Source organism: Marmota monax, unplaced genomic scaffold (genome assembly GCF_021218885.2).
Source record: "Marmota monax isolate L192 unplaced genomic scaffold, Marmota_monax_Labrador192_F-V1.1 WCK01_AAM20220418_F8-fsc00125, whole genome shotgun sequence".
NCBI lineage: Eukaryota > Metazoa > Chordata > Mammalia > Rodentia > Sciuridae > Marmota > Marmota monax.
In genome coordinates this window covers 4,304,664-4,328,141 of record NW_026695235.1, presented here as the reverse complement: position 1 = coordinate 4,328,141, position 23,478 = coordinate 4,304,664, and the positions used below count along the sequence as shown (strand labels likewise).

Genomic DNA, 23,478 nt, shown 5'->3' with positions numbered 1-23,478 from the left:
CATGCAGCTGCTGGGATGGGGTGGGCTCCCTTTCTGGGGTGGCCTGATCTTCAGTCCCAAGAAAACCCAGGTGGAGGAGAAGGGGAAGGCCTTGTCCATCCCTGTCAAGACGCCTTTATGGAGGGAGTTCCTACACACATTTGTGAAATGTCTCAGATTAAAGAGATAAGAAAATACAAAGGAAATTGAAGAGGTTGCTAGAGATCGAAGCAAACTGTCATTTCACCCTGAGTATATAAAATTTAAAATGCCCTCCAGATATGGCATTAAATCACCTCAAAATTGGCAGTCCCAATGAAAGATGGGTGTGCACCAATGGGTCATGACTAAAAGGCTCAGGGGTCACTCCAGTTGAACTGGGCTGACTGGGCTGAGCAAAATAACTACACAAGAGACACAAATACCTTTTTGTTTGGGGTCGCAGTGACGGCTCCTCTGACCTTGAGGGTCCGCAGGAAGAGAGAGAGCGAGAGCACACGCTGACCCCTTTTATTGAGGAGAAGCTATTCAAATGAGGCAAGGGGTCAGGATCAGGGGGCTGAGTCTATCTTCATGATGTCCCCTGTCCTCAGGTTGACTGACACCTGGGTAGGCGACACCCAAGGGCACAGTAAGAGGAGGGGACCCACACAAGGCACTTCCATGGAAGATTCTATCCTAAACAGGGCAAGGGGTTATATTACAAAGGAACAGGTGAGCATAACTTTACCCATGGGACTGTAGCAAGACACACCCATGCACGAGACACGGACCCTCGAACCCAAGAAGGGTGGGGAAAGCTCTACCACATTTCTGTGACTGAGTGCCTCAGCACCCAGCCGGGGATTGTGGCTCAGTCACATGTAAGGCTGGTCTCCCACATATACACTGAGTTTCTTTTGTTCTTTGCTATATCTCCCTCTACCCCCCACACACAAAAAAATCCACTCTTGATTGTGCAAGTGGGCAGGCAGCTGACACAAACCACACACACGCACGCGTGCGCACACACACACACACACACACTTGCACCCCAAAACCCCAGGCTCCCTGGACATGTCACGACTATTACACAGTGCATGGAACCATGCCTGGTTCATAGTAGGTGCTAGTAAACATTTCTGGAATGGACCCATGAATGTAAATAAGTTTTTCCATTTTAATGAATCAAATGGGTAAAAGGCACAAACTTAATTTGTCCCTGTAAAATGCTTTCCAGTCTCTGTTCTGGACATATTCCAGAAGTGATATCGAAGTAGCATTTTCCATTCCCATAATCCACAGCCCAGAAGGAAGGTGTTGTCAGTCTGTGTCCCGTGATGCTTTGAATCTGAAGTGTAGCTAGGGCCTGGCACAGCTCTGAGAAAGCTCTTTATGAGGTCATCATGTCACCCTTGCCAGATCTCCCCAGAGAGAGACACATCAAGCCCTTGAGGCCTCACAATGCCTCGCCTTGCCAACTCTCTTCTAAAAAGCGTCATTAGCAGAGGTCAGTTTGATGGCGTCAGGAGGAAGCAATGCCTCCAGTATCTGAAAGGCCTGAGAGCGCTGCAGCACGATGGGTTTCAGACCGTGTATTTTGGGGAAACTGATATCCCAGAAAGTCTCGTGACCGGGGAAGAACTTGGTAATGGATATTTCGTGCAAACTCCAACTTGGTGTATCGTGCACGCAGGAGGCAGTCAAGGATGGGTGCCGTGGAAATACCGGACGTTCCTAAGAGATGAGCTGTGCACCAAGCAGGAAGACCACCTCTTCTTCGAGTTCTGTGATGTGGTGAAGAAGAACTGTGGGAAATGTGCCATCGTGGTCAAAGGGAGGAGGCAGCAGGATGAGACGAGGCCCCAGGAACACAGAGAGGCCGAGGTCCAGGCCAACCTCCCAACAGTCATTAACTTAACAAGCATAGTGTGCTGCCCAGAGGTGGCCAAGTCCTACGGCCATAAACTGCTCTGTCTGCCCTCCCATTGCAACTACCTGAACCCTTTAGACTCAGCCTGGTGTTCTCTGAAGTGGTTTATCATCAATAACAGGAGGGAGTTCTGTCTGCAGTCCATCGACAGCGTCTACTCCTACCAGTACATACTTCTAAGTGATTTAATCAGCAAAGGGATTGAAAGGATAAACCTAAGCAAGTGGAAAACACTAACCAACAAAGTTCGCAGGTGGGAAAATTACTATCTTGGGAAATTTTCTTAAGGGCAATTCCTCCAACACGATGTGAGGCCCCGCTACACTTATGGTCTTTACCTCCAATGCTGTCAAGCTTGATTCTGGACTATTGCCCCAAAGACATTTCAACAGCGACCGCACAGGGCCTGGGGAGGCCAGAGAAGTTCCCAAGGATGTCAGAAGGTCCTGAGTTTACTGGAGGCTTCATTAAAGCTTGTTAGTAATTTAGGCGTCTCCACTCTCATCTTGTTATGGTGATTTTGAGGGTTGGGTCAATGGGAGGATTAGGGCCAACCACCCTACAAGGGTGGGCAGAGCTAAAGCGTGTGTGGTCACATGTAGGCCTTAGAAAAAACAGAGAACCAAGTGAGTCTGCAGTTACAAAGAAGTCAAAGTAAGTAGTACAGCGACCAGTTTCAGGCCACCAAAACAATGTCCAGGGAGCCCCTTGTCATCTGCAAGAGACATTGTCCAAATGGTGGCCAAGCAGGATGCTGTCTTTCCTATTATCCCTCTGTCCTCATCAGCAAGGAGGTGGAGGGTGAGTGGGAGGCGTTGGAGGATATGGAACCCCATCCAGACCCTCTGAGGCAAGTTGGTGGCCCCTACAAGGGGCTTGGGAAGAGATGGCAGGGATGAGTCAGGTGGGACTTGGGTGAATAAGTGCCATAAATGAGGTCTGTGGAACCCATTTGTCCAACCAACCCTCCATCCAACTCCAAGAACCCCAGCAGGGAGTCACTAGAGTTTGCCATGGAACTCCATCAGGACCCTGTAGCTGAGACACCTGATTGGTATAACAACCCCACATCCAAGTTTGGGGCCACCCCTAATGTAGGTTGTAAGGATTTGTGGTTGTATTTTTATAGTTACAGAAAAAAATTCCTGACCCCCATTAAACGCATCATAAAATTCACGCCTGTTTACGTGTGTGCAAGCAGTAATTTTACGATAGAAGCAATCACCCTGAGGTGTGTGAAAAGTAACTCACGTGGGATAATAAGAAAGTACATGGGAATTTTGTGCTTTTTGCTCAGTGTTGCTGTGAGCCTAAAATACAGCTCAAAAAATTAAGTCTATTTAGAAATAACTTAGGAAAGTTTCTCTTCAATTCCTGAAAGACTGAACTGTGTAGAAGTTCGTGAGACCAGGTTCCTGACAGCAGAGTGCAGAAACCATCATTTTCTTTGCTTGTCTGCGTTCCCTCCTGAACCTCCTGATATTATTCAGAAAGGCTTCACCAGATGAAAATTGACATTTGATGCTCTTTGGCAACTAATTAGTACAGCTTTTGTTGTTGAGAAGGGAATCCTAGTATGCATTTTAACTGGGGGTTCAGCTTACCCCAAAGAGCCAGCCACTCAGAACTATGAAGCCGAGTTGCTGCAGATGCTACTTTGGGGCCAATGGCACTGAATCAGTTTGCTGTGGCTGCTGTAACAAATTACCACAAATGTGGTGGTTAAAAATAATGGGAATTTACTCTCCCCGGGTTCTGGGGCCAGAAGTCAGAAAACAATTCCAGTGAGCTAAAATGAAGGTATTAACAGGGCAGCACCCCTCTGAAGTTTGGGGGACATGTTCTCTGCTTCTTCCAGCCTCAGATGGCCACCAGGGTTCCTTGTAGCCTTACCACCTTCTCCTCCTCTGTGCAAATCTCCCTCTGCCTCCCTCTTACTCTCATCTCTGTATTTAGGGCCCACAGGAATAGTCCAAAATCATCTTCACATCCTAAAATCCTTAACTTGACTGGCTACAAAAGGACTCTTTTCCCTGTAATTCTCCTGGCTCTGGGAATTAGGACTGGGATCCATTTGGGGACCATTATTCAGTCAAGTCCTGCTGCTAACGAAATTCTGCATTTCTCCTTGGCAACTAGCCTGGCGAGACAACTCTTCTTTGCAGAGTATTTGCATAGCCTTTTTCTCTGTCACTTAGGTTTTAGGATTTAAATTCCTTGAGGGAAAGTTAATAGTATTCAGACTTCCTTGGTCACTTCAACATGCTATCACTGTGCAGGTCCACATGTAAGTGGCCTGAGTTTTGGGATATGAGTGGGCTTTGCCTCAACACCACACTTATCACACACGTATGATGCAAGGGCTTCCTGACAGGAAGATTGGATTCTGCTCCCAAATCTCGTGTCACTATTCCTGCACGTCTCTGGGTGAGTCAGTTACTCATTTAACTAAGTGAGTTTACATTTGATCCCAATGGCCAGATGTTGAGAGCCACCGCCGAGTCGGAATGGCCTCTGGCATTTTGCCAGAAGTAATGGTTGAGAGGTGAGCCATTAAGATGATGCTGGATTGATTCAATTGTATATTAGACCTTTACTGTCTGGTATAGGGCGGCTCCTGCTGCCTCGGGCGCCCGCTACTTTGGAGTTCTCGTGGGATTCCGATTGTGAGTGTGCGTGCGCAGCCTGGTGGAGGGAGATTGGGCACGCGGAGCCCGGTGGAAGGAGTGTGTTTCCGAGTAGTGTGTGTGCAGTGCCGGTGAGAGTTGGGGAATAAAGAGTTGCTGTTTGAACCTACAAGGCTTTATGGCGGCTCGGTTATTTGTGTCCAGCCAGACTGAGGCAGCCAGAGATATAGGAATGACTATTATCTGTAAATTTTATCAGCAGGAAAACCTGAGGCACAGAGATTGTGTAGCTCGCTGCCTCTCAGAGGACTAAGATTCCAATCCAGAGCTCGTCCGTGGCCAGAGCCGTTATTCAGCCTGCCTCTTCCCAAGGAGAAACTCATCCCAACCTCAAGACAACCCCACCAGGTGGTGCTCATCTCTCCCACTTCTCAGGGAGGAAACAGAGACATGGGCAAGTCACGAGGACAGTCAGATTCTCCAGCCCGTGCTCCTAACCACCAGGCTGAGCTTGGTTGTTGAAGCCCAGATTTTCTTGTCACATCAGATATCAGCTGGCAAAATGACCATCTTCAGCTGGACATCAGAACAAAAGTGCATTTCCATGCAAAATTGAGGAGGAGGCAAAATACCTTTGAAAGATACATTATTTTGCAGTGAGAAAAATAATTGCATGTGTTTAGGCTATCAGATGAACAAGATAAACCAACAGGAGCTGTTTTTGTTTGAGAACCAAAACAATTTAATAAAATGGGTTTAGAATTCCATTCCTTTGAGGCCTTGTTTAATCATTAGAAAAGCAAGCAGAGGAAAGAGGACATCAGTATAAACAGAGAGATCAAAGGGGCCACCTACAATGTGCAATTTAGTTACATAAGGTTGCATTCATAATTAAGAAATGTTGGTTTGTAGTTAGCATGGAAACTTCCAGCAGAAAGTTGTGCTCTGGGAATCGGATGGACCTCGTTGGGATCTCAAGTTTGCAGTTTATTAGCTATGACCCTCTGGACAAGTTGCTTTACTTCCCTGAGGCTCAATTAACTCATTAGTGAAATAGGTTGAGGGCTTTAAAATAGTGTCATATGTGCCAAGCCACTGCATTGTCTGCCACATACTGAGCGCTCAAAAAATGATACAGTTCAGGCTGAGGTCATAGCAAATGTGTCCACAATTAGACTAATGCAGCTGCCCTCATTTCCCTTTTATTCTGAGGAAAATTTTTGCTTTCTTTTATCACCAGGATGTAAGAGTAGACACATCTTAAGACACTTTGATCAAAGGAAACTTTGTTCCCTGGCATTTCTTTTAAGACCATCTGCAATAGGTTAGGGAATTAATAATAAGAGGTTTCTTCTGGTATGGCTGGTGAGTCCAGCCCAGAATCTCTAGAAATTGCCACATTTCCTGCATTGCATGAAATTAACAGGGGGTGACAGTACATAGCCACGCTGGGCTTAGCCGCACACCTGTAGACAAGTCCCCTGGACCAGTCTCTGATGTTAATGGCGCTATGCTTCTGAGTGGTGGCTGATGAAACATCTTGTCCTCTCTGGCCTTTCTCATCATCAACGACCACATCCCTACTCCCTTGGCATGCACCAAGGGGACCTGAAGGAGGTGATGCTTTAGAAAACAGAGCTATCCTCAGAACAAGCCCAGGCATGCATGAGCAAATGAACTCTGGGAATTCAGGATGGACGGAGCCCCACTGGCCAACCAAGGGGCGAGGCTGCCACCCAGGAAGTACACATTCCTTCTATGTGTGATGGTTTTGCCACATGCATACTGTCTTTTACCTCAGCCTCATTCCGTTCAACCACCGACCATGTACAGGAGACAGGATGGTGATCCTTGAGCTCATTAAGAAAAAGAAAAACACATATAAACAAAACCAGGTTGGGACAGTGACTCATTCATCTAGACACATCCACACCAGCAGTGATGGGAACTCAGAACCAGAAATCAAGTCTTCCTACCAGGAAGCCCTGGGACCTATGTTGAACCGACACCATGTGCCAGCTGAGATTAGGCTGGATTCTGAGTAGCCCAAAGACACAATCGGTACCCCACAATTACTACCAAAAATAAGCAGTGTCAATGTGGCAGTTCAGGGGTGACATGATGGACCCCTGGTCATCAAGAGCCTGTATTTCTACTCCATTACCCTAGATTTACCTAGGTCTCCATTACCCTCCATTACCTAGATCTGTAACTAGGCCTCAGAATCACCTAGTTACAGAGTCCAAAGTTGCTGCTGGACAAGCCATTGCATTAGCATCCCAGGCAGCAGAGAAGCAGAAAGGAGGAGAGGGCTCACCTGTCCCTTTTGAGCCTTCCGGGAAGATTCAACACAATACTTAAACATGATTGAAACGCAGCCTTCATTTTGGAGCCATATGGCCAGGTAAAATTCATGGTTATTCCTAGGGAGGGGCATGTTGATGGAGGTGACCAGTGGTCTTGGCCATGCTCCCTGCCCTCTTCTGGTACCAAAGGGTGGGACCAGCCATGTGCTCACCACATTTTCCAGTGCCTTCTGTGTGCCTGGCAGTGCATGCCAGGGCAGGGAACCAAGGAACATCAGCCTGGACCCTCCAGGTTGGGGCGGCTCCTCTCGGTCAGTGCAGAGAGGGTTCGGAGCCCAGGACCTGCTGCTGGGGTGCCATGGAGGATGCTACTGGCAGAGGTGACACAGGAGCCAAGAACAGAGTGACGGTGGGGACTCACCGCGGATTCACCATTACTGCCTCACCTCAGTCACCACAGCCTGGCCTTGGTCCCTGTCATGTCACTGGTACCATCTGTCAAAGATTTTATGACTCGACTCTCACCTGTCCTCCTTTCACATGACCCAGACCCAGCAGCACAGCAGGGACAACCACAAGCCTAAATCCTGTCTCTGCCTCCCTCCCACCAGCTGAGGGGCTTTAGAGAGGGCCACGAGCCTCTCTGAGCCTCAGTTTTCTGGATGATGCTGACATCACCCTCTGCAAATCTGTCCTGAGGCAACAGGTGTGAATAAAGCTGGGGGAGAAGGAAGGGCTGAGCTGGGCTCACTCCCTTCCTCTCTTCTGCCAATCAAGGGACCCAGCTCAGCTACCAGCTCTCCCTCCGCCCACAGCTTAAAGAACCCATCTCAAAGGAGGGGCAAGGAGCGCCTCACCGAGAATCACCTGGGAATGCTCAACCCACAGATTCCTGGCCTCTCGCCCCCAGGATCTGAGGCGGTGGGGCTGGACCAGCCCAGGAAACCCTCCTCTATTCTCTTCCTTCCAGACTCTCCCACGTCCCTCGCCCGGCTTCACTCTGGAACAGAGGAGAGATTTCACCAAGGAGAGATGTCTCAGGCATGGCAGGAAGAACCGCCCCCCTTGACCATTTGGGTGTTTCTTGCAATGAAATACGAGCTCCCCAGGCACACCGTCTGGCACATGGAGTTAGTGAGTCCTCAGGCCTGGCCGCTTGTCTTTCTTGCTTGAAGGCATTTCTGATGCCAACTGCTTTTTTCCTTTTCTGCTTCTAATGTGTTGCAAGCTTGGACATCAAATAGATGTGTAGGGGATGTGTGTTATCGGTGAGATCTGCATGAAGGCTCCTGGAGACCTCCTGAGGCAGAGAACATGGATTTGTTTATGCTCTTTGGCACATCTTTCAGCTGCCCGGGACGGTTGTCTATTTTTTACATATGCATTCTCACTTATGGTCCAGAGAGCTGCTGGATAGCTGTGGTCCCAATGGGGGTCCAGGCTGTGGCTTTACCAACTTATCTTCCTACATGTGTCCAGCCACGCATGCATGCATTCAACCAATTATTTAATATCAAACTCGGAGTCTCCGGACTTCATTTTGGAATGCAGTATCCCTCACTCAGATGAGTGACGGATCATCTCCCCCTTGTGGTAGAGGAGTGTATAGGAAGTAACTGAAAAGAAACCACAACCCAAAACACTTAACAGAAAAGCCACCGCTGCTGTCAGCAGTGACCCTTAGGTCATCTACTAAATTTTCCAAGAAAATGGACAGATCTTCCACAAATTCCAAAGCTGAGCTTCAAATCTCAAAGCCTAGAAAGACATCTGTATTTAAAACAAATAGGAATACCTACTGGCCAGACTGATTTTGATTCCCAGAATGTGTCTTGGATTTAGGAGGCACAGGGTGGGTCTGTATGGAAGGAAATGTGCCCAGAGTCTGGGTCTGAGGCCAGGCATGCTGAGACTGGGCAATGCCCAAGCCTTGCAGGGTGGGCAGCAAGCAGAGGCCAAGGCCTGGAGCAGGCTTCTGGACCAGTGGGGGTGAGACCCTTCACCTGGTTGCAGCAGGGTGGGAGGGGAGGCCAGGGCCCTACTTCTGGGTCCTGTCTGGCAGACCATGGAATCCAAGGGCCTCACACCTGTGCTCCTCTGTCATGCTCCCACAGGTCCCCAGGCCATAGAGGCTAGTCAGAATGGTCGTCTCTAGGACTCCCAAAGCTGGCTGGAGCAGCTGCCTACCAGGGCTGAGGTACCAGGTTAAGTGAGAGTCACTTTTTGACTGTTTTGAGATTTGCAGCTTGTAGCCTCAGGGTCCATTCTGCACACAGAAGTGGTTAGGAATATCCAGCAATCCCAGCCCAATTTAAGAAAGATGTAATTCCTTAACTTCTCACGTTCCACCCAGCCGGGCCAAGGTGGGGCACGTGTCTGCTAACACACTCATGCACGGTCCCCATGCAGCCACCAGCAATGGGACCACGCAGCCCCCATGCTTACGGCTCTGGCCTCACACCCCTCCATTCTGCTATCTTGGGAGAAGAGAAAGGTCTGTCAGCTGCTGAATAAAAAAGCTGGCCAGTCCTCTTCTCCCAATCAGAGAGTCTCCTGGGATGGCCCTCCCTTCATCCCAGCAGGCAAACTGGGTGAGGGACAGAGGACAAAGCACACCCCTGGGCCCCTCTTGTTCTCTGATGACAAGACTCTGGGAATGAGTTCTTCCGAGACTCAGTGCCCAGCATGGCCCATGGGTCACACTCTGCAACTCCTCCCCACAGAGATCCCTAGGGGTCAGCACAGCGGCCAGCTCTCCTGGATGGTCTGCACAAGCCTCCCTCCACCTCAACAAAACCACCAAAATGAACCACACTTGTAGGGGTGTGCAGGAGGGTAGAAGGGCCTGGGGGAGAGCTGGTGGGCTTCCTGCGCCTGGGATCCCATCCCCCACAAGAGGGGCCACCTGTAGGATCCAGGCCTCTGCACAGGCACCTAAGACCCGCTACCTACAGCTGGGAGGCGCCAAAGGAGGGGGCTGCAAAACTCCTTTGCACATGGGTGTGTGTGTGTGTGTGTGTATGTGTGTGTGTGTATGTGAGAGAGAGAGAGAGAAAGACACACACACACTCCAACTTATTCCAAAGACTAAGCCCTTTTTTACAGAGGTGTTTTATTTTAGTAACAAAATACCGATTCTTTCAAAAGCATATAAAAATTCACAATATTTGAAGTTAAAGGTAGAGGTTGGCAATTTATCTTCTGACTCATCACTTGGTAACTAAGTCTTCCTTCTTCTTCTGCTGGAGTCCACCCAAGCTGACACCTAAATGGCAAAACCAAGAGAGGAGGAGGCAGGGAGAAGAGGGCGTGGTGAAGGGGACACTGTTGACGCTCAGCGTCAGCGCTGTGCTCATCTGTTAGCGAATGCACCCTGGCTCCAGCTTCCCTCCCTCTGAAAACCCTTCGGATTAAAGCAAGGCTGCAGTCTTGGACACACTGCCAGGCTTGGGGAGGGCGAATTCCCTCAGTTCTGAGCAGGGCTGTGCAAGCAGCCTCTGTGTCACTGATTCGTCACCTTTGGAGACGTCTGTGGGAGGGAAGAGGCTTCCTGATCTCTCACACCTAGTCTTGCCACCCTCAGCTTAACTCATATAAGGATGACTCTGTCTGGAATATAAACCCAACCAATAACATTTCAGCTAAAACTGCCTTCCCTCACCCTTTTCAACCTGTGAGTGTGTCTTCTTTCCTGGCCCTGGTACCTGCTCCAGAGTTTCAGAGTCCTGAGGCTCCTCCCACTAAGAATCACTGCAGCTTTAGAGGAGAAGAATCCTCTGTGCACTGTGGCTCAGCAGCAGAGGGACCCAGCGGACCCAGCGTCAGCCTCTGCACGCTGTCCCTCAGGGAGCAGGTCTACTCTAGGACAGGGGCTGCATGCCGTCACACGGTCCTTCAGACCCAGGGATGTGGCTTCTGGCCAGGATCACACCCACTGATTGGCTTCCCCAACCCACTGGATATTTTGCATTTGCAGAGCCCAAGTACCTTCCATTTCCCTTCAGTTAGCTTTCTTCTCTGATTGCTTCTTCTTTTCAGCCTCTAGACTTTGCTGTTTGGCTTCCAGTCTTTTCCTTTGGTATATTTTCACTCCCGCAAATGCCAGGCAGAGAATCAGTGTCTTTGCTGCCAAGATATACAGCAGCAGGGGCACGTGTTCAAGAACCTTAACGAAGAAAGAAACCATTCTAATTGTTCGATCAGTGATATGCACAGTTGTGTTTCTTTGGTCAACAAGTACTTACTCAGCACCTATTATGTCATGAGCATGAAGCTAGGTGCAGGGGACCAAGCAGACATGGTCCCTGTCTCTGTTGGCTCTGCCCTGCATCATTCTCTTCTCATACATAAGAACTCTAGTCTTTTCGATTTCATGGGATTTGCTGATCACCCAGGCTCCTACTTATGAGGCAGAGCTTGGCCCAATGAAAGGAGCCGGAGGCTGAAAGCCTGGGTCAGTCACAGGACCTGCCTGAGTTTCTGCGTCTTCACCTGCAGAGTGAGCTGGACCAGTCCTTCCTCTGGATTCTCCAGCTTTGGTACACTACGATTTCCTCTTGATTTGGGGGACTCATGAACACTAGTACTTAAGGGTAAAACAAAGTACAGTAAACTCAAAATATTAAACTTATTATGTTTTGTTGAATAATCATTACTTTCTAGGACTAGGCAGAATTTAGCCCAATGAAATCATTAGGTTAAATTGCCAAACACCACTGATTATATGTAATACCAGTAAGATGAGTTCAGCTACAGGGAGTAGTGAGCCTCCCTCTAATAGTTTACCTGAGGTGGATCCAAAACCAGTGGGTAAAAACCACCCTTGGGCCTGACTCCTTCCCAGCAGCCGAGTCGGAACACAGCGTTGCAACCCCTTGGTCATCTCCCTCCCTCTGACTGCAGACTTCCAATGAAATGGAATGAATGAGATGGTAATTATCTCAGCTGTCTATGATTCGGCTGTGTATTTCAGGGTTAGAAGATGCAGCATCACCTGCCATTGAGCAAAGACTCCCTGGGCCCCAAGAGCCTCCCAGGGACTTTTTCTTTCATCCTCACTATAGCCTCGTGGGGAACACAGACGGTCCTGAGCCAAGAGCTGGACAACAGGGTGGGAATTCAGTGAGGAAGGGCCCGCTCCGACTGCTCCGAACCTCATCCCCGCACTCCCTGGTTCTCCAGAGCACGCTCTCCCCACGTCCATCAACTTCATAACTAAATTATGCGAATCAACACTGGCTTGGCTACCATATTTACAAAAGGCAACTGGGCTCCACAGCCCTGAGGTTATTTAACCAGCCATGTATGGACCTGAGGAAGGTCGCAATGGCACAGAAGAAGAACATAACGGATTTCATGGGGGCAGGGAGAACCCAAACACTCAATAAGGAAAACTCAGTAAATAAGACTTCAGCCACTAAATCCTTTAACAGTGAAGAAGACGCAACACGTGCACTTTTGAACGACGACTCTGACAACAGCATAGAACACTAGGGTGAGGGAAGTGCAGTTTCTCTTCCATTCACCTTGGGAAACATCAACAGCTTGAAATGGTGATTGGCTGCCAGGCCTTCCTCCCTCAGCCCCAGGGCTAGCCCTGGAAGGTTCACTTGCTGAGTGAAGATCTGACTCCATGTATAGAACCCAGCTGGAGGAGAAGGTTTAATGTTGTGATATGAGGCTTTTGTGTTTGTTAGAATGTTCTAGGCTGTCTGAGGCACGGCTCGTGCTGTTCCTCGCATCCAGGTTTCCACATCTCTGTGGATGAGCCCCTGGAGTCCATGTGACAACCCATGGGTCTCTGTGACCTGAATCCAAAACCCAGCCCCAGCAGAGGTTAGAAAGCCCACGAGGGGGAAATGCCAACTAAAGGACCAGGTAAGTGGTTTCAGTATTTACTTTCTTTTTGTGGGGTGTAGAGAGGAGGCGTCAAGGGGCAGAAGTTGCAGGCCTGAGAGGGAAACAGGGTGAGGGCCGCAAAGATCAAGGACACTAAGGGCTAAAGCAAGGGCTCCAGGCCCCCTTTCCTGCCCCAACCCAGGCACTAAGCTTCAACTGAGTTCAGTCTCCTCTTCTGGTTTCTTTCCAACAAACTGCTTTCATCTCTCAAAACATGCAGACCTTCTAGGGGGAAAACGGCTCTTGTTGGTGTGGCCTGGATCAACGTTAATTTTTAAAAACAAAGCCCCATACCTGTGACATAGGAATAGTTAACTTTTTAAACAGCGAGGCCACACATGCTACTATTATGCAGGCAGTGTAGACTGCTGCTGCCAGCCAAGGCCCACGGAGCCAGTAAGGAAGACCGCAGTGTACTGGGGTTGCAGAATCCCGTCACCTCCCTGGGCTCTCTGCAATCCGGGTTTGAGGAGAGTCACACTAGGAGGAAGGGGCCTGTTTGAAACTCGTGGCTGCTCCCTGGGGGCCCTTGTGCTTGAGACTGCCCGGAGCTGGGAAGGCGGGGAAGATTCTACTCCTGACACAGGAAAGGACTCCCCTCGTCGCAGGCAGGATTGGCCTTGGTGGCCACGAGGGTTGATGTCACTTCATAACTAAGGAGAAAAGCTCTATGCTGTTGCCTTAGACTCTCCATATCAGCATCACCTGGGAACTTGCTAAATGCAAACTCTCAGGCCCATCCAGACCTACCCAATCAGAAGCCCCTGGGGTCGGAGGGGACAATCCTGCAGTTTCAAGGTGGTTGAGATGTGGGGACGTGGAGCCCCATGCCGTGCAGCATTAACCACGACTCTGACTCTCTTCCTGTTGACTCAGCCACTGCAGAGGGTGAGCTCACCATGCTCTCTGCTTCTACCCTTTCCCATCATCCTTTACTGCATCGACTTTCCTTCCTCGCCCTCCACTGGGAGCTCCAGCTAAGCATGCTAAACAAACCCTCCTGTACCTTCAACCAGGCTCTCCCTGGACAAGAGGCCCTCAGCAGGCCTGCAGGCCACCGCCCACCCCCTGCCCCACATTGCTGGGGGAACCGGGGGCCTGTATTCTCCTGGCTCCCTGATCCTGCTTCCAGACCTTTCTAGTTCTCCTTGCCACCGGATATTCTGAACACAGAAGTGCTTATAATAAATGAAAAGCTACATACCATAAGATCCTACATTTGAAAATACACACCACACTTAATATAAGGGAAGAAAATACTGCAAAAAAAAAAATACACCAAAATTGTTAAGAGTAGCCACGTCTGGATAATGAGATGATGCATGATTTTTATTTGACTTTATCCTGCTACATTAAACATTTATTTTAGTGGCTGCTTTCTTAACCTCCTCCTCACCTTCCTGGCTTCAGGGGTGTAAACTGGTATTTTCCTTTCCCTCTGTGACACTGCTGTTGCCCACCGCCCACTGATGCAGACAGCCAGCAGGCCACCCTCTGGTTGTCCTTGAACTTCTGCTCCCACCAGCTAACCTAACATTTTATAGGGGTCAGTTGTGTTTACTCCCAGCCTGTTCAAGCTGCTACAGTAGGTAATTTATTTATGATTTATAAAGAAGATTGTCCCCAGGAAAACTAAGTCAAATGCTTTGAAAGACTCAAGTTTGACTAGGGGGGAAAAATGCTGTTGCAAGATTAGGGAAGAGGATTACAAAACATGGAACAATTTTGTATGTGGATTGCTCCATAAGATTTTAATCCACTATCTTAGGACAATTTGGGCTATTATAACAAAGTCCGATAGCTGGCTATAAACAATGGATTCATTTCTCAGTGTTCTGGAGGATGGAAGTCTAAGATTTGGCATTGCTGGGCCCGGATGAGGGTCCCCTTCCGGGTTGCAGACTACAGACTCTTGTATCCTCACATGGCAGAAAGAGGGCGAGAGGGGAGCTCTCTGGGAACCCTTTCATGAGAGCACTGACCCCATCCATGATGGCTCTACCCACTGACCTAACAGCACCCTCCCCCAGGCCCCACCTCCTAGTACCGTAAAATTGGGATTAGAGTTGCAACAAATGAGTCTGGGGACACAAACGTTCAGCCCAGCCCATCTACTTTAAAGAAACCAAAATGTGAAGTTGTGGGCAAAGCTTTAAGGCATGGTTTTGCAAGAAAAGTGAGGCAGACCTGAAGTCAGTGGATTAAAAGAAAGGCTGGCCTTCCTTCAGAGGTTGGGAATAATGTATATTTATGTTTTAACTTAAAGCATTAAGTATGACTACGCTCTCTCTTTTGGCTACATTAATCTTTTTTTTTTTTTAAAGAGAGAGGAGAGAGAGAGAGAGAGAGAGAGAGAGAGAGAATTTTTAATATTTATTTTTTAGTTTTCAGTGGACACAACATCTTTGTTTGTATGTGGTGCTGAGGATAGAACCCGGGCCGCACGCATGCCAGGCGAGCGCGCTACTGCTTGAGCCATATCCCCAGCCCATACATTAATCTTTTTAAAAAATATTTTTAGTTATAGATGGGCATAATACCTTTATTTTGTTTATTTACTTTTATGGGGTGCTGGAGATCTAACCCTGTGCCTCACACATGCTAGGCAAGTGCCCTACCACTGAGTTACAGCCCCAGCACCTACATTAATCTACTTATACAGAACTGTTACTCTTTATTTTTACAATTAGGAGTGCCATGGTTTGGTTGTGACTGTCCTCCATAGGTCCCTGTGTTTAAGGCTTGGTTCCCAGGGTGGTACAGTTGGGAAGTATCATGGTCCTTTGGGAGGTGGGGACTAGTGGGAGGTCTTTAGGTCACTGGGGGCGTTTCCTAGGTGGAAGCCTAGTCTCTTCCTCTTTTTTGTTTCTTTTCTCCACTGTGTGCTCCCGCCATTGCCATCCAGCACCCCTACCACAGGCCCAAAAAATGGGGCCACCCAATTTTGGACTGGAATGAGCTTAATAAACCTTTTTTCTTATGTCAATTATCTCAGGTATTTAGTTATAGTGAGTAAAAGCCAACTAATACAAGGAGAAAAGAAAAGGAAAAAAAAAAGCATATCATAAATGTTTAAAACTGTCTCACCTTCAAGTTCATGGTGGGCCAACTCTGAGTTCACTCCTGATCAGTGTAGTTCCCCCAGACAAGTGCATGAGAGGGGGCTGAAAGGTCAAGTCCTGGGAGTTCAAAGGTCTGATCTGGCAGGGAAGAAAAGAAACAGATCAACTTGAAGTTTCCAGGGCAGACCACTTTAGGAAGATGGGCCTCTTATGTGGAGGGTCATGTGAGCAAATAGAGTAAGCTGTGCAGAGGCAGGTTAAGTGTCCTGAACAAGGTCACCCAGAGCCTGTTGGAAGCAGAAGGGCTACATGAGGGCTAAGCTAGGCCTGGTTCTTCCTGAGCAATACCTCTCCTCAGCAGCTCTCCACAGCTCCCAACAGAAGAGGCAGCGTGGCCCCTGAGGGACATGAGCCCCAACTCATTCACCTGTAGACCTAAGAGCCTGCACCCCAGAGCTGTCCTTCCACCCCATTCCTGCCCTGAACACAAGCTGGGGATGGATTCCTTTGTTCTCAGGTCCTCTGAGCACTAACTGAGCTCATCTTGGTTTTTAAGGAATTATTGGAGGGAAGGGAATAAATGATAGAGAAAAAATTGCCTGAGAAAGCAATTCGTATAGAAAATTCCCTGTCAAGCATGAGGGAGACTCGCTGGAAGGGGAAGCTGGAGGTGACAAGGAGGGACACTGGACTTGTGCTGGGCCCTCAGAGGCCACTATTCTTAGAATACACATACCCCAAGAGCCAGAAGACGTAAGCTCTGGATAAAGACCCTACACTCTGGGGCCTCAGGGGCATCTATAAGCGAAAAAAGGAAGTGCCAACCAGAGGATCTCTTGAGTCTCTTCTTTTTCTGAAATTTGATGACTTCCTGCATAATAACGACAGCTTAACTTTGGTGTGCCAGGCTGTTAAATCACTTAGATGAAGTCGTTCATGTAGGGTTTGTAAGTGCCCGATGAGGTGCAGTTCATTATCTCCACTTTACAGACAAGGAAACAAAACTCAAGAAACACATCCAAGGTTCCCAGGTGGGCCTAAGACTTGAACCCCTCAGGTCTGGCTCCAGAGCCTCCACCTGCTATCCTGAGGCTCTGCGCTCAAAAACCACGGGGGCACTTTTTGTTGACGTTGTCCTGTTTGTTTGTTTGTTTTTTGCCGTGCTGGGGCTGGATCCTGGGCCTTCAGCAAGCTAGACAGGCGGTTCTACACTAAGCCACACCCCCAGATCTACAGGGACACTTTTCTTTAAATGTACTTATAAAAAGAATGAAGAAAAGCAACAGAAAATTTCACGGGCCTTCAGAATGGAGAGAAGACAAACCTCGGGGAAGATGCTTTAAAAAGTTCATACCTCATCTTTCCAAGGTTATAGTGCTTGAAAAACCAGCTAGTTGTTGGCACAAGATAAGCAAGTTTTTCCCGTGACTTGCAAAGTCAGATAAGCTAACAATAGGAATTTCAACCCTACCTGTTTAAAGGTAACGATATGATGGAAGGTGTTCATTACCTTCATGTGGAAACCACTCACTTGCCTCTAAGTAGCAGCAGACTTTGACTGCCCTGGAGAAATGTGTTCCTAGGTTATAAACTGCTGTTAGAATTTCCATTCTGAGCAATCTCTGGTCATCTTAGGGATTAGCCGTATTGTGTACTAAAGCAAATATTTCAAGTTCTTTTAAATTTTATTTTTAAATTTTAAATTTTTATTTTAAATTAAATTTTTAAAGTTCCTGCTTGATGGGAGTTGTGTACAAACACAATACAGTAATGTAGCTGTTTCACACAAATTGCCACACTCCATGAATTGATGTATGCAGTGTATCAACTCCTAAGGTCAAGGGCAATAAATAGATCCCTAAAGCTTTCAGGAGGAAATAAATGAAAAAGAACCTTTGGTGTTCTGGCCTTCTGGTGAACATGTGTTATATTTACTAGCAGACTGACACTCAGCCTCTCTAAGCCTAGACTTCCTCATCTGTAAATTCTCCTTCAGAAATTGCACTGTAAACACTAAACACCAAGCTCAACATGTAGAAAGTACTAAATCAATGTCAACCATTATTGCTATGATAAATCTCTCCCACTAATGGATATCAAGCTGAAGATGCAAATAAGTGGCATCGAGGGCAAAATGCAGCCACTGCAGGACAGCAGGGCTTGGAATAAAGAACAATAATGAGGACAAGGAGAACTGGAGTTCTGGACTCAATTCCTGGGGGCAAGGCATATGACCTGGGGTAAGTCATTAACCTTCTGAACCAAAGAGTTCTCATTTGCAAAGTCAGAACCCAAAGAATGATTCCGTAATTCTGGAACTCACAATTCACCATCCTCTCTGATATCAAGTACTTAACTGCAAAAATATACTGGCAGCTGCCTCAACTTTCTACTCTGATAATATCAGATTCAAGCTCTTTAAGAAAGAAACAGCCAGGCACGGTGGCTCACGTCTGTAACCGCAGCAGTTTGGGAGGCTGAGGCAGGAAGACTGCAAGTTCAAAGTCAGCCTCAATTTAAGGAGACCCTAAAGCAACTTAGTGAGACCTTGTCTCTAAATAAAATATTAAAAGGGGGATGGGGATGTAGCTCAGTGGTTAAGCACCCCTGGGTTCAATCCTGGGTACCAAAAAAAGAAAGAAACAAAGAAACAAAGTCGATTTGCGTTACTAGTGGGAGGGGTAAGGTAAGAGTGGAGGAAAAGAGGGTACAGCACCCACATCAGTCCTCCTGCCCAGTCCCACCCATTGACTCTGAAACACTAGTTTCCCCACCTCTCTTAAATGACATGCCCAGTAGCCATTTTCATAGCACTTTGCAGGCCTTCTGCAAATGAGAACGACTAAGAAAGCTAAAAATATTAGCCACAGGTTTGCTCCAATATCATATGTGCACCTGATTCAATATTAGAAACAAGGGGCAGTGGCATCTGCCGGCTGGACTGCAAAATGCCACCAAAACAGGGGCAGTTTTGTGGGGCCTAAAATCTACGGTGTGCAAGGAATTTGACACCTCCACTGGAACTCTCCAGTCAGCTTAAAACTCAAAAATAACAAACGGCTTAGATATTTCCATTTTCTTTCTGTAAAAGCATCCTTATTTTTTCTTGGGCCAGGTTTCTTCTAGAAACAAATGAAAAACTATTCACTCATTTTTCCTAGGCCAATTAAAACAGTGTAGACAATGTCTTGTTCACGAGCTCCCTTTTCTGGGCGGCACCCCTAATACGCTCAAGGGCCAGTTTATTTCTCCATGTGTAACTGGCTCCGCTGACCACTCAGCAGTGCCCTTTAACTTCTGAAGTTGTCCCCTTCCCCAGTTTCTGTCACTTTCGCCCTAGCTCTTCACCCAGTCACTTGAAGTAAGAGGAGGTCTGGAGAAGGCCCTCTCTCCTCGGTACAGGGGCCTGACCTCAGGAAACCAGACCCAGTAGGGTGCTCAGACTCCACATGTTGTTTTGGGGATCCGCTGAGGAACGAGGGCGGGGGTCTGCACCTCTACTTTCCCGAACCCCACGCTCTAGCGGGAGAGGTTGGTGCCTGTAACTTCGGGGCAAGATTGGGAGAGTAAGAGGACCCTCAGGGCATCAGCTCCTCCTCAGGAACTCGGAGGTCAAAGCTAAGTCCTTTCTCCACGCCCCTGGTCCACTAGGACCCGGGGATAAGGGCCAAGGGCTGTCATCGCTTTCCCCTCCCTTGCACAGAACAGCCGTCCCCAGATCTCCGGAGCGCAACGCCCTCTGACCAAACCAACTCTGGGCCTGCGGGACCGCGTGCCAGCCTAAACACGCAATCCGCGCTGGGCGGGTGGGGACAGGGCTGCTGTCACCCTCCTGGTCCCCAGCCGGGGAGCGGGCGCAGGCGTTTATCCGAAGACAAACGCAAACGCAGAGCTGGCCGCCAGATCCCGGGTCCACAAAGAGGAACTTGCAGCTACCCCGGATGTCACGCACTTACAGTTCCCGGCGGCGGAGTCCCCAGCCCCTGGCTGGACACAAACCGGGACTCGCGCGACCCAGCCGGGGAAACTACACGTCCCGAAACGCACCGCTCCGCGCAGGCGCAGTGGGCCCGAGATGCCCTGGCGCCGCGCGCTCCGTGCGCAGGCGCAGCGGGTCTCCGTCGGGTTGCAGCAGTTTGGATACTGGAAGGGTGACCTCATTGGTAGCAAGGGCCTGCGGTTTTTCTAGGCCAAGGTTGGGGCCTAGGGAAAAAGATGGCTCTGAGGAGCCTGACTTGCTAACACTCCTTTCTCTGCCATTGAGTAGCGCCTTCTGTTTACCTTTGCCAACTCTTAACCCTGTGCTCCTGCCTCAATTGCAAGTCTGTTACAGAAAACGGGTATTTTGTGTGTAGCGGAATCTGTAAGGGGCAGGTCTTGTCGTTGGTGCTGTGGTTTGAATATGGTTTGTCCCCACGACAGCTTGCCTTGGGGCTGTCCCAGTGTGTTGGGAATGGTGAGATGTTTTAAGAGGCCCTTGGGTCATGAGGAATCCGCCCTCATGAGGGGATTGATGCCATCTGTGGCAGTGAGTTTGTTCTAGCTCAGATGGGACCGAATTAGCTACCCAGGGCGCAGGTAAGGAGGTCGCCTCTGGTGTTGGGCAGCTCCTATGGGGCTATTTCACTTTCTGCCGAGTTGGGAGTTGAAGCAGCATGCAGCCCTCCCGGAAGCTGCCCAGATGCGGGTGCCAGGCTTTGGGACTTCTATTATGGTTTGGATCCGACTTTCCCCCCAGAGGCTCATGTGTTGAAGGCATGATCCCCCAATGCAGCAGGGTCCTGAGGTGGGGCTTTGGGGAAGTGACTGGATCATGAGGGCTCTGACCTCATCGATGGTTTTATCCATTGATAATTGAATGGACCAATAAGAGGTGGTGAGGGCGGTGGGAGACGGGGCCTAGTTGAGGGGAGTGGGTCCTTGGGGTCATGGTCTTGGGGAGTGTTTTCTTATCCCTGGCCCCTTTTCCTCCCCCCCCCCCTTCTGCCTGCCAGTAGTTGACATCTTTACTGCACCACGCCCTTATGCCATGATCAGGCCCACAGCAATGGAGCCTGCTCCCCACGGACTGAACCCTCTGAAACCGTGAGCCATCATAAATCTCTCCTCCTCTAAGTTGTGTGTGTCAGGTATTTTGAAAATGCACAGCGTCCCAGCTTCCAGAACCATAAGCCAAAATAATGCCCAGTCTGAGATATTCTGTGATAGCAACAGAAAACAGATTAAGGCAGTTTATGCAAGGAGTTATATAACCACACTTCGAATAAGAGCTCTTTTTTTTTTTAACTTCATACCTTAAGAGTTGAGTTCCTACTGGATCCTTGTGCCCTGGCTGAGGAGGGGGAAGGAGATGAGGCCTGCAGCCCCACACAGTTCTCTCTTGCCCTTTACTTCCTACTCAGCTGCACTGAGAAGGGAGACATGAACCCAAGTTAGGACTACCCTCCTGCCCTGCTTGGGCTTTGTCCTCTGGGCTTTGTTGGATTGTTGTGGATTCATCTCCTATGAACTGTCTGACTCCCTCTCTCCTGGGTGCTCCTGCAGCTCAGGGAGTCTCGTTCATCCCTAAACTCCTGTTTAGAGGAGCTGAGGCAGTAACCCAAGTGGAAACATTGCCCAGTGGAATCGGTGAATGGCAGCATCTCATCTCAGAGCACCGCAGATTCCTCATCTGCAAATGGAGCAGCCTGGCAAGAACAAAACCATCTCCAAGGGACCTTCCAGGTTTGACTTCCTAAAACATCACAGGTGCAAAATATTTATTTTCTTTTAAATTGAGAGATAAAATTGTACATATGTGTCATGTATAACAATGTTTAAAAGTATATGCACATTGTGGAATGACTAAATCGAGCCAATTACCATATGCATTATCTCACATGCTTATCATTTCTGTCGTGAGAACAGACACTTAAGGTTTACTCAGTATGTTTATTAACTGCTGTCCCCAGGCTATGCAGTCGATTCTTGAACATATTCCACCTATTTACCTGAAATTGTGTATCCTTTGACCAGCAGTCAAAGCAGTCACCATCCGGCTGTGCATGTTGAACCTGACATTGGCAACTTGCCCTCTTCCTGTACCTTTAGTCTCTTCAAACATAAGTTGAAAATAAGTGATTATAAGTAAAAGAAAATAAAAATCAAGTAAGCATAAGGTTGTTTATGAAGACATGTCAACTTTTTATTATTATTTCCTTAAGTAATGAGAACTTTTAAAAGTTTGTTTTCTGCAAAACATTAACTGTTAGTTTAAAAATGTGTCTCTGTTGAGCTGTAAGTTTCCTAAGTGTTTGACTTCTCTGGTATGGTTTGTTTGCCCTTTGCAATGTTTGTTCTGTCTTCAGACTTCCAACAAGTCAAATACTAGGATAACCATAAATGTAAAGTAACCTCCTGGTTCTGTTCATTCATCCCTTCAGACTCAGCACTCATAAATTAATAAGTGAGTGTTCCTATGTCAATCCAGTCAGCAAGTGATCAATTTTGAACCTTGGTTTCTGAATAATACATCTGGGGTATTTATCAATTGAATTTTTCACATCCAGCCTAAATATCATGAGAAAGAAGGTTTAATGATTTCTAACTCTCTTTTCTATTCCCACTGCCCCTGTCCAGGTCCTTGGCTTAAAATTTGGCTTTATTCTTACTATTGACATTGATTTAAATGACATTTATATTGCATAGAAAATGCTCAAAATGTCACTCCAATAGGCAAGCATAAGTCACTGAGATTGAAATGTCTTCCATCTCAGTTGGCCAGCACATCACCTCCATGAAAGGTCTCAACAGGGAGAGGAACTCGCTCTCTTTATACAGTGACAATCTGGATCTGCTTGGGAGCGCAGGCACCTCCTCACACCTGGATGTCAGAGGTTGGCTTTGTCTCTTTCTGCCTTATCAAGGAGACATTTTGAACCCCGCTGCACCCACGTTCTCATGGATGGTGGCCTTTGATTCCTCTGGATGCAGAATTTGACTCTTGTACTTTTCCTGCCAGTCCTCCACAATGTACTGGTGGTAGGGGTCCTGGGAGTGCTCTCGCCTCTTGGATTTCACAGTGCTCACCAGGATGGCGACGACGATGAAGGAGAACATTCCTATCATCACCATGAGGTACAGGATGACGTAGTAGAAGTTCTCAGCATCCACCTTGGCCTGGAGTGCCGCCTGCTCCTCTGTGGTGTTCCTGCGCCAGTTGTCCATGTATGTGATAAAAATCCTTCGGAAGACGTCTTCCAGCGTCTGGGTCAAATTGAGTAACGAAGGCATGCTTCCCTCCTGCTGTGATTTAAATAATAAAATAGATGAACGAGGTTGAGGAAACAGATCCTTTCAGCATTTGCGAGAGGAGGGAGGGATACAGAGGGAGAGTGATATTTTCTCCTCCTCTTCTTTCTTTTTTTTTGTTTTGTTTTGTTTTGTTACAGTCAGCCTTTTAATAAACCAGAGAGAAATCAAAGGCAGTATAATCACTTCATGTCAACTACAATGGCACGGAATGAACAGGTTTCAGCTTTTATACAGCATTTTGCCACATTAACAAGCCCAGGGTGGTGGTAATGGTTTTTGTTTTTTTTTGTTTTAATTTTTAAAGTTCTCTGCCTATTTGTATGTCATGTGTACACACATAAAAGCCACAGCTGTTTTTTTGTTTAAGAGTGATCTAATATACAGAATTTTAGCCTTTAAGG

General features: G+C 48.0%; 3 protein-coding genes across 3 annotated transcripts; 1 reads left to right on the top strand and 2 right to left on the bottom strand.

The window, feature by feature from the left end:
- Positions 1 to 254: 254 nt before the first annotated feature.
- Positions 255 to 3,434, top strand: CUNH21orf140 (chromosome unknown C21orf140 homolog). The gene has a single exon (XM_046439267.2). The coding sequence runs from the start codon at positions 1,423 to 1,425 to the stop codon at positions 2,176 to 2,178; it is 756 nt and encodes a 251-aa protein (XP_046295223.1). The 5' UTR covers positions 255 to 1,422; the 3' UTR covers positions 2,179 to 3,434.
- A 6,483-nt stretch (positions 3,435 to 9,917) lies between these two features.
- Positions 9,918 to 19,859, bottom strand: Smim11 (small integral membrane protein 11). The gene is made up of 4 exons (XM_046439176.2): positions 19,741 to 19,859; positions 15,810 to 15,922; positions 10,812 to 10,989; positions 9,918 to 10,089 (listed from the first exon to the last, which is right to left on the bottom strand). The coding sequence occupies exons 2-3, from the start codon at positions 15,819 to 15,821 to the stop codon at positions 10,825 to 10,827; spliced, it is 177 nt and encodes a 58-aa protein (XP_046295132.1). The 5' UTR covers positions 15,822 to 15,922; positions 19,741 to 19,859; the 3' UTR covers positions 9,918 to 10,089; positions 10,812 to 10,824.
- A 2,177-nt stretch (positions 19,860 to 22,036) lies between these two features.
- On the bottom strand, positions 22,037 to 23,063 carry Kcne2 (potassium voltage-gated channel subfamily E regulatory subunit 2). The gene has a single exon (XM_046439175.1). The coding sequence runs from the start codon at positions 23,054 to 23,056 to the stop codon at positions 22,685 to 22,687; it is 372 nt and encodes a 123-aa protein (XP_046295131.1). The 5' UTR covers positions 23,057 to 23,063; the 3' UTR covers positions 22,037 to 22,684.
- Positions 23,064 to 23,478: the final 415 nt, after the last annotated feature.

Coding starts and splice junctions, on each gene's coding strand:
- CUNH21orf140 (XM_046439267.2), top strand. CDS start 1,423: ATGCCTCGCCTTGCCAACTCTCTTCTAAAAAGCGTCATTAGCAGAGGT.
- Kcne2 (XM_046439175.1), bottom strand. CDS start 23,056: ATGCCTTCGTTACTCAATTTGACCCAGACGCTGGAAGACGTCTTCCGA.